Consider the following 9,531-nt stretch of genomic DNA (forward strand, 5'->3'; position numbering starts at 1 on the left):
GGAGGGAAGTGAGCCTCTGGTTTAACAAAAATAACTTTATTGTGGGCTATTACTGTAGGTGGTCTGCCTGCCCTGCGGAGGGCTGGGCTGGGGGCTGGGAGCTGACTTCCCCTTGGCGACTAAGAGTGGTCCGCCTCTCCTCTCCTCTCGGGGATTTGCTGCGGGGTGCCAGATCACACGTGCGCGTGTTTCCTGTGTACATGCCCATGCCCTTGTGATTTCGGGATGACTTCCTCAGGCTCGTGCACGTGCTCCGGAGGACAGATATTGTGGTGGACGTGCCCCTTCTCCTGGGGGACATTCTCCACGAACACGTGTCCCCGCGGCTCGGGTATGGCCTCCACGAACACCTGTTGCTGCCCCTCGGGGCCTGTTTCCACCAAAAAGGGCCTCAGCGAGGGCTCCTGCCCCCTGGGGCTGACTTCCCACGCCTGCTGCTCCTCCGGCCTCTCCCCTTGCAGATACTGGTCCTGGAAGCTGGCCGCTGGTGCGTGCTCCATCATCTCGGGCTCGGCCACCCCGTGCCCATAGTTATTATTGATCTGCAACGCGGCCCGCAACGCGGACTTGACGGCGGCCTCCACCCAGCCGTGCGGGAGAGCTGTGTGCTCGCCCGCGAAGTAAATGCGGCCGTAGGGGGCCGACCAGTCATAGTCCTCGGCCCCGTGCCCGAAGGACGGCGGCTGCACCACGAAGCCTCCCTGGCTATGCGGGTCCTCCGCCCAGCGCTTGACCACACCCCTGCCGTCCCACAGCCGGTACACCTCAGGCCCGTGCAGGGCCGCCACGTCCTGGAGCGCCAACCGCATGGCCTCATCAGTGCTCAGTCCAGCGAAGGGGCCCGCGGCGTCCGACCACGTGTAGGAGGCCAGAAGCAGTGAGCCCTCGCCCCGCGCCGGATAGAATATGATGCGCGATGGGCGGTCCGTGTTGGAGTGGCCGCCCTCGATGTGGTCCTCGTGCCAGAAAGGCCGGCGGAAACTCAGAAAAACCTTGCTGGCTGCCACGTAGTGAAGCGCGCGCAGCGCCTCCTGCCTCTTGCGAGTCAGGGGCGGCGAGAAGGTAATGCGCTGCAGCGCCGGCCCACTGGCTGTCAGCAGCACCACGTCGGCCGTCAGCACCTTCAGGCTGTAAGAGTGTGGCGAGGAGGTGACGCGGATGCGCACGCGCACATCGTACCTCCCCTGCGTGACCGACACCACAGGCGCGTTCAGCAGCACCGACCCGGACAGCGAGCTCAGCAGCGCCCGAGGAAGCAGGTCCCAGCCACCCACGATGCGGCTGTACCTATAGGGCGGGGCAAAGAAGGGCGGGCACGCTGACCCCAGGCGAGGCACGGCTCTCAAGGCCCTGTCCCCTCCAGCCCCTGCCTCTCCCAGGATGCCCAGCCTTATGGCTTGCCCTCTCCGTGGTGCCCTCACCTGAGTCGATCGCTCAGGCATGCGTGCGCGCGTAATGCCTCTGCAAAGCTGAGGTAGAAGAAGCCCTCCTGGGACATCACATCTCCCAGGAGCTGCACAGCCGGCCGGGACAGGTTGCCCTCCCGGAGGAGGTATTCCTGCGCAGTGGGCAGGGGCACTAATCAGACCCTTCTTCCCTGCGGAGCCCTGTATCACAGCTCTCTTGTGACAGGAGAGGGAAACCACCTTGTCTCACTCACCAGGAGAGTGTGCTTGTTGAACTTATTCATGGCTTTCTTGCAGCCCAAGGCCTTGAGGTCTTTGAAGGCCTGTGGGGACAATTAGAGGACCCTGGCTGCAGCAGGAACAGCGATTCACCTCTCACTTCAAGTCCCAGGCATTAGCTCATGATCATGCACCTCTCTGAAAATGGGAGTCCTCCAATACTGGATGTCCCTGTCTGCCCGCCCCCCCCCCCCCAGGCAGCAGCAGCGTGTGGTGTTGTGCAGGCCAGTGAGTGCGAACCAGCAGAGAGCCTTGTGTCTAGACCATTGTGGGCGTAGGCAGGTGAGCCAAGAGGGCGATGCTAGTAGCAAAGCCCATTCAGCTGTGTCCCCTTCCCCTTTCCTTAGCTCCCCAGCCCCAGGAGGAAGCACTAAAGCCCACCCCTACTGGCCCCCAAGGACCAGCGGCCTCCATCACCCTTTCTTGCAGAAGGCAGCTGTAGTTCTAAACAGAGAGTAGAGCCACCTCCCCCCTACATGCAGGCTCTCCCGGCGCCTGTCGATTAGTAATCCTTGAGCTCCTTCCAAACATGGCCTCCAGGCTTTTTACCCAGACCTCCTTGTCATGGGTAAGGCGGAAGGTGGAGACATTGAGGATACAGACATGGGGGATGGATAAGGCTGGGTCCCAGGAGCAGAGGAGGGTGTGCCCAGATCAGTAGGTAGACTAACGGGAGGGGAAGCTCTTTGGCAGGTCTGGCCCACAGCCTGAGAGCCACTGGGGAGCTGCATGGAGTTGTGGGCAGGGTCATCTGGGGGAAAGATCCTTTACGGACAGAGAGGCGACCAGATGGGGACGCAGAGTAGCGATGTTGCTGGGGGGCCTGGGGGTGAGTGCCAGAGGCTACAGCAGAGGGTGGCCATCAGCACACGTGTGGGATCGACCTTAGCAGGATAGTGCAGACACAAGACTCTCGGGGGCAGGGCTGAGCTCAGCAGGAAAGCCGGTGGCCACCTTGTTGAGTGCCATCTGGTAGATGTCCTCTGGGGAATGGCCCCTTTCCCTGTGCTTCAGGTTGTAGCCCAACTTTTCTGGCATCTTCTCCACCACATAGTTTCGCAGCTTCACGTCATTCACCTCTGTCCACGTGTTCTCATCGTACTGTGTAAACTGAGTCAGGTTGAGGCCCAGGCTCCTGCAGAGCTTGTGCAAGATCCTGGAAGTGGGAGACTGCTTGAGAGAGGCCTGCCTGGCACCATGGGGGGGGCATGGAGATGGGCATCAGACTACTTAGTGAGGACCTGAGGGCTGGCTCAGGAGCTCGGGCAGCCTGAAGGCCAGGACTGGTCAGGGGGTGATCACCCCAGCTCTCCAGAATCTCCTGAGGGATTCACGTGAGTGGGAGTGAGGTCTAGACCCAGCCTTTGACTGGGCGGGAATATGGGTGACACTGAAGATGGATGAGCTTAAGATGTAGCTTGAAGCCCAAGGTTCCATAAGCAGCACCTCAAAACAAAGACACCGGTGCCTGGGCTGGGGACAGAGCTGCTGGCTGAGCCCCGACCAAGAATGAGGCTGGAACTGGCTGAACCTGGATCTGGGATGGGAGTTGGTAGAATGAGGGAGTGGATATGGAACTGGCTCTGCGGTGCTAAACCCTGGCGCAGAGGTGGGGCTCCGCTGCCTGGGTAGGTGGCACCTCACCTGTGGGAGCTGGGCATTCGCATGGCCCCGAGCTCCCCTATCCAGCCTGTCTCCTCATCCCGGAAAGTGAAGATACGGCCCCCAATCCTGTTAGCTGCCTCCAGGATGGTGACCTAAAGATGAGGGGCAAACAGGGACCTCAGCTCCCTCGTGACACTCACACAGCCCCTGCCTGCCTGACCCCCATAGTAAGGCACTCCTAGACTAGAGGGGCCTTTCTTCCAGATAGAGGGGGCTGCTAGGATAACACAAAGTAAGGCCTCAAGCCTGTAGCAGCAAGACTACCAGATGGACTGTAGAGGGACTTCCCAGCTTAAGGTAGGAGGGAGATTTCCTAGTTTGTACAGAAGACTTGGGGCTGGCCCATTCTCATTCCCGGGGATTTCTCAGCCCCCTCGCCCCCAAATCCCTGTCTTGATTGTCGTGATTCTTGACAGTTACATTAAGAGGAGGAAGTAGGTCTTCCCTCCCGGATGGGTAAGTGGAGTTCAGAGGGTCAGTGATATGGGGGCTCTGAGAAAGTAGCTTCTCCACCTCGCACTAGCCAGGGCCCCACCAGCAGCAGGAAAGGATCCCTGTGGACTGCAGGCAGCACCTCTCACCTTGTGTCCTGCATCACTGAGCACCTTGGCTGCTACCAGCCCGGCCACGCCCGCACCAACCACCACCACCTTCTGGGGCTTCGAAGTCCGATTGAGGCCCAAGGTTACCACCTTGAGCAGCCGCTCATAATCATGGTCCTCCATACACTTCTCGATAGGGGTCAGACTGGAGGCTGCCTTCCAGTCCAGGGAGACTGCCAGAGCAAGCAGAGTGGCCACCAGGACAAGACGCAGGGCTGGCAAAAGGACAGGGTCAGCGCACAGGCACCAGCACAGGGTCAGCTCTGAGCCCAGCACCCCCGCCCCCCACCCTCGCTCACTTACCCAGCCCAGCCATGGCTCAAGAGGCAGCCGCTGTCTGAGTGAAGAAGTGGGGCGGTCAATGTGGTGGGGCCAGGGATCCCCAGCCTGTCCCCCTCCTTCCTCTTGGGAGTGTGTTTCCCAGACCTAATCTTGAGCCTTCAGAGCTCCTGCGACCATTGTTCCAACATGTGGCCTGGCCCCCTCCCCTCCTGCTTTCCAGCCCTGGGTTCTGGGATCCAGTCACTGCCACCACCCTCCATGTAGCTCTACCTCCAGCCGTCTTGGACAGGACAGGGGAGCAGAGCCTCTGCAATTCTCCCCTTAAAAGCAGCCGGCCCCGCCCACTCGCCTCCCTGGGGAATTAAAAGTGCTTTCCTAAGCTGTGGTCAGATGCTGGGGGAGGTGACTGGAAGAGGATAACAGGAGGAACTAACTCAGTCTAGTTTTCTTCCTCTTGCCCCAAATAGCTTTGGGGAGGCTGGGGTGGGGACTACCCGTCCAGGTGGCAGTGTTCATGGTGGACCCCATGCTCTAGGCTTCTTGGGTCTGCCCATCCCTCCGTCAGGCCTCCCTCCCCATCTCTCCACGCACGGCTCCAACTGTATGAAATGGGTAAACCAGCCTGCGGCCTCAGCTCTGGGGACAGGGCCTTCCACATCCGAAGCCCATGAAGGCCTGCGAATGTCACAGGGTCCAGCGGGAATGGAGTTAGGTCAAGGTCTGCATATAGACAGCACCTGGCATTCCTGCTCTGTCTTAAGAACTGCTGGGCAGCAGACTCTGGACTGACACCTCAGAGAAATGACCCTAGAAGCCTCTTGCTCTGGACTGCAAGGAGGCCATGAGCAGGTGACACTGGGGATGTCACCCCACAACTGGTGAGGCAAGGCAACAGGATGCAGGGGATTTTCCTTGGGGTTGGGGAGAAGATGGGTTAGGAGAACAGCCAGGGCGGGAAATCACAGAGAGCAGACTGGGGAACTCCAGAGCCCATTAAGGGGATGGTGGTTGGTGCATGTGTGTGCTCTGTGGCTTGGGCCAAACAGTGGCCAGAAGTGCAAAGCCATGCAGGCTGGAGACCCCAGGTCAAGCAGAACTCTGGCACAGTACTTGGTCTCAGTCTTACAGAGGAACTGAGTCTAGGAGGGGGTGGGTGGGCAAGAGCTGCTTCACAGCCTGGAATTTATTTTGGCTTTTCAACACACAGTGTCTGTGTATCCCAGCTATCCTGGTACTTGGAGATCCGCCTACCTCTGCCTCCCTAGTGCAGGGACTAAAGGTGTGTGCCATTAGGTTTCAGCTGATTTATCTATAGCCAGGGCTTCATTCTGTATACCAGGCTGGCCTCAGACTCCCTTTGATCCTCCTGCCTTGGTGTCCTGAACACAAGAATGACAGCATCTGTTGCCAGTGCTCCTCCTCAGCTTCTGGATTCCATTCTGCACCGGTGAGAACGCCTTCCATGCTAAGAGTAAAGGTAGGCCTGGCATACAGGGACTACCGCTTTGAATTTTAAGTTTTACTTATGTGGTTGACTTTTCACCTTCATGAATGTCTGTGTACCGTGTGAGTATGTCTGTTACCCAAATAGGCCAGAGAAGGACATTGGATCTGCTGGCATGGAAGTGACCAAGGGTCGTGAGCCCCCAGGAAGGTCTTGGGAATTAAACCCTGGTTCTTTGGAAGAAGAGCCAGTGTTCCTAAGCCTTGAAGCATAATCTAGCCTCATGAGAACAACTTTTAGGTCCCTGGTCAGGGGACTGGAGCTACTCCTGTTCCCCTAATGAGCTCTGAGAAGCAAACAGAATGGGTTCAGGTATTGTTGCCAAATCCCAAGCTAGTGATTTGGTGCTGTGGTATGCATGATCACACATGTGTTTGTCATCCCAGTTTATCCCCATCATCATGAGTTCAAGGCCAGCTTGGGCTACAATAAAGACCCTATCTCAAAAATATAAATATTTGAAACTCCCAAATGCCATGTTAGTGCCAACAGTATTACTGAACCTAAGTTAGGAATGCTGAGGGTTGGGGCACCGATGGGATAGACTGTCCTTCCCTGGCTATGCTGAGGTCTTGGGAACAAGGCAGGGCATGCTAGATGGAATCAGAGGCTAGGAGCAAGCAAGGCTAAGTGTCCTGCAGCAAAGGCAGGGCCCCAGGCACTAGTGTGTTCATTTGTGACACACCGGCCAGCTTCTACTAGCTCTGGAAAATCCAGTTTCATTATGAGCCTTTTAGGTAGAAATGGTCTTTGGGGATCCCCTGCCCACTGTGGTTTGCATCTGATCCACAGGAATAGTGCTATGAGGTCTGGGCCACATTCCGCCAGGCAGTGCCTCCCAGGAATCCTAGGGACAGGGATGGTGGGAGGGACCCTAAGACCTAACTACATAGCTTTCAGTCTGAAGTCTAATAGGTTGAATTCACTGCCATCAAAGGAGGGGGGAGGGTGACCAAGGCCTAGATGGGCACAGAGCAGCTGTGGCTTCCACCCTGCCTCCCCACCCCAGAAAGGGGACACTCACTGCATGCTGATCTTTGGAGGGCTCTCCTGGCGCCCATGGCCTTTCTGGTCAGCCTGGAACTGAAGTCATCCTCTAGCGCAGGCAGACAGAACCAGGATGAATAATGATAGCTTTCTCCTACTGCCTTGTTAGGCCAGAGAGGAGGTCCTGATAGGAAGAGCAGTTGGTAGGCTGTGGCAGAATTTTCTAGAGAATACCTATTTTTGTCTGTTTGGGTTTTTTTTTTTCTTTCTTTCTGTTGTTTTTTGTTTTTGAGACAGGGTCTCTCTCACTCTGTAGCCTAGGCTGCCCTCAACATTGAGGTCTTCTGCCCTGGCCTCTTAAAACTGTGGCTATCAGGTATGCCGCCATGCCCATTGCTTACCCTGCCTTCTCTGGTACGGGACTATTTTGAATCATATTCCAGACACTATTTTTGTAGGATGTTTTTCTGGATGTTTCTTTAATGAAGAATTTTACAATATATGAGGATATAGCTGTGTTCCAAAAAAGGTAAGGCCACAGGCAGCCAACTTCTATCCTCCAAGATAGAAACTATCCAGAACTTGGGAGGCAGACAAGCAGATGAGTTCAAAGCTAGCTTGGTCTACATCGAGTTCCAGGCTAGTCAGGGTTCTATACTATGTCTCAAAAGCTATGTGGGGAGGAAAGGCAATCAGAGGACTTACAGGCTAGGGATATGGTTCAGTTAGCAGTGTGTGCCCAGCATGTACAAATGTGGGCTCCACTCCCAGCCTCACATCTGTGCGGTGCCGGGCATCTCAGCTGTGGTGCGCAGTGCTATGATGCCAGCACTCAGCTAGAAACCTCATTTCAAAACAAAGGTATTTACAATGAAATTTTACTGATTTGTGCTATCACGTGGTTGCTGGGAACTGACCTCAGGGGCTCTGGAAGAGCAGCCTGTGCTCTTAACTGCTGAGCCATCTCACCAGGCCCCCTGATGAGTATTTCAAATGCTTCCTGCTGTGGGTCCACTTTTTCTGGGAGTGCCTCTCCTTTAGAAGCTGATCTTTTTGTCAGACCCTTTAATCAAATCAGTGACTGCCCTGAGACCTTTTAAAACTATGTCCTCAGCCTCTTCAAATTTAACTGGTCCTTAAAGATAGAAAGCAACCAACCTTTCTATGTACACTCGCGCTTCCCACCCAATCAATTGTTACCTAAGCAAATATTCTCTTTAAGGCTTTGGGACCCAGAGCGACAGGGTTTGATTCTGGTTTAAAAAAAAAAAAAAAAAAAAAAAAAACCTTAAAAAACAACTTCTCAGTGGCCGGGTGGTGGTGGCAGTGGCCGTGGCCCTTGTTACACTCAGCACTCAGGAGGCTGAGGTAGGTGGGTCTCTGGTCTACACAGACCATGTCTCAAAAAAACCCACATCCCTTCCCCATACCATGCTTTCTGTGCTGCTCAATAGAGAGCAAAGCCCTCTGTTAGGCAGACAACAGGGAAAGACAGAGAGGAGAGTGCGAACTTGAGCCCCCTCTTGGCCTTTTTCATTCCTTAACGTGACATGGACACAACTTCCTACTTATTTGACATTTTACACTTTGTTCCCCCCTTTTCTTGAGTTTCACACTAGGCCAGGCTAATTCCACCAGGTTGGGTCACAGGCTGGCCCTTGGCTATCCAGGGGGAGGTGTGGATCAGGCTCCCCATGCAGTCACCTTTGTTGTCTTCATGGTGATTTAATGATGAGACCGGTCAGCAAGGCAGGACATCTGCCTGTGTTCTTCCTGGAGAAGGAAACTGCAATTGTAAGTGTAACCTGGGCAACAGTGCCCAAAAGGGTGCCAGTAGCATTGCCATCCTGAGCACCCCTCCCCAATTCCCCCAGCAGAGATCTAGTCTGTTTTCTTCAAAGTGCGGTAGCTACCAGGGCATAATTTCATTGTTTTCAAACTACAAGGCTATTAGGATGTAGTAGTGCAGGGACAGAATGTGCACTTAGCATACAGGGCCTACCTCCAAATGGAGAACTCAGCTTTATGTCCACTATACAATCCCGAACAACCATTACAATGCACACTGACCATCTTTATTGAATAAGCCCACCAATGACAGCCATGTGTGTAAGTCATGTCTTTGGGGGAAACTGAGGCCTAAGCATAAGTAACTGGGAATCAAGTCATGGAGTGTAGGGCTGGGCGGGTCTGGCCCAGTCTTAGTGCTTGGGTGGCTAAGGCAGGAAGTTCACACCAACTCAACAACTTGGGCATGAGTGGGGAACCTTGTCTTAAACCAATGAAATGTCACATATCACAGGAAGGCCACTGGGGTCCTCGGGACTTGTGCCCTCCCAGTTCACTGGCTCTGCCTCTATGTGGTTATGTAGCAACGTAGCTAAAGATGATCTGGAATTCCATCCAGTGTGCTGGTGTTACAATGCTCACAATGCCAAGCTTTTTTTTCCCTTTTTTTTTTCTTTTTGAGGTTTTATGACTCGGCCTACATGTGTATCTCTGTACTATGTGCAGACAGTGCCCAAGAAGCCCAGAAGAGGGCACCAGATAACCTGGGACTGGAATTACAGGGTGGCTGTAAGCTACTGTGTGGGTGCTGTTAATCAACCAGTGTCCTGGGAAGAGCAGTCAGCCAGTGCTCTTCTCTTAGCCACTGAGCTACTACTACCTCTCTATCTAGCCACTCACCCACCCCCAGCTTTCTCTTGTGTCAACATGACTCAAGAAAATAACTTGTGGCTCCACTGCTAGTCCAGGGTCCTGGAAACCACCTCTCAGTGTTTCCCATTTCCCACTGCTGATGACA

General features: G+C 54.8%; 1 protein-coding gene across 1 annotated transcript; it reads right to left on the reverse strand.

The window, feature by feature from the left end:
• Positions 1-20: 20 nt before the first annotated feature.
• On the reverse strand, positions 21-4,568 carry Il4i1 (interleukin 4 induced 1). The gene is made up of 8 exons (XM_052163941.1): positions 4,505-4,568; positions 4,256-4,289; positions 3,932-4,167; positions 3,330-3,442; positions 2,640-2,841; positions 1,661-1,729; positions 1,422-1,558; positions 21-1,287 (listed from the first exon to the last, which is right to left on the reverse strand). Exons 2-8 carry the CDS (start codon positions 4,266-4,268, stop codon positions 174-176), a joined length of 1,884 nt encoding a protein of 627 aa, XP_052019901.1. The 5' UTR covers positions 4,269-4,289; positions 4,505-4,568; the 3' UTR covers positions 21-173.
• Positions 4,569-9,531: the final 4,963 nt, after the last annotated feature.

This window comes from Apodemus sylvaticus, chromosome 1 (assembly GCF_947179515.1).
Source record: "Apodemus sylvaticus chromosome 1, mApoSyl1.1, whole genome shotgun sequence".
Lineage (NCBI taxonomy): Eukaryota > Metazoa > Chordata > Mammalia > Rodentia > Muridae > Apodemus > Apodemus sylvaticus.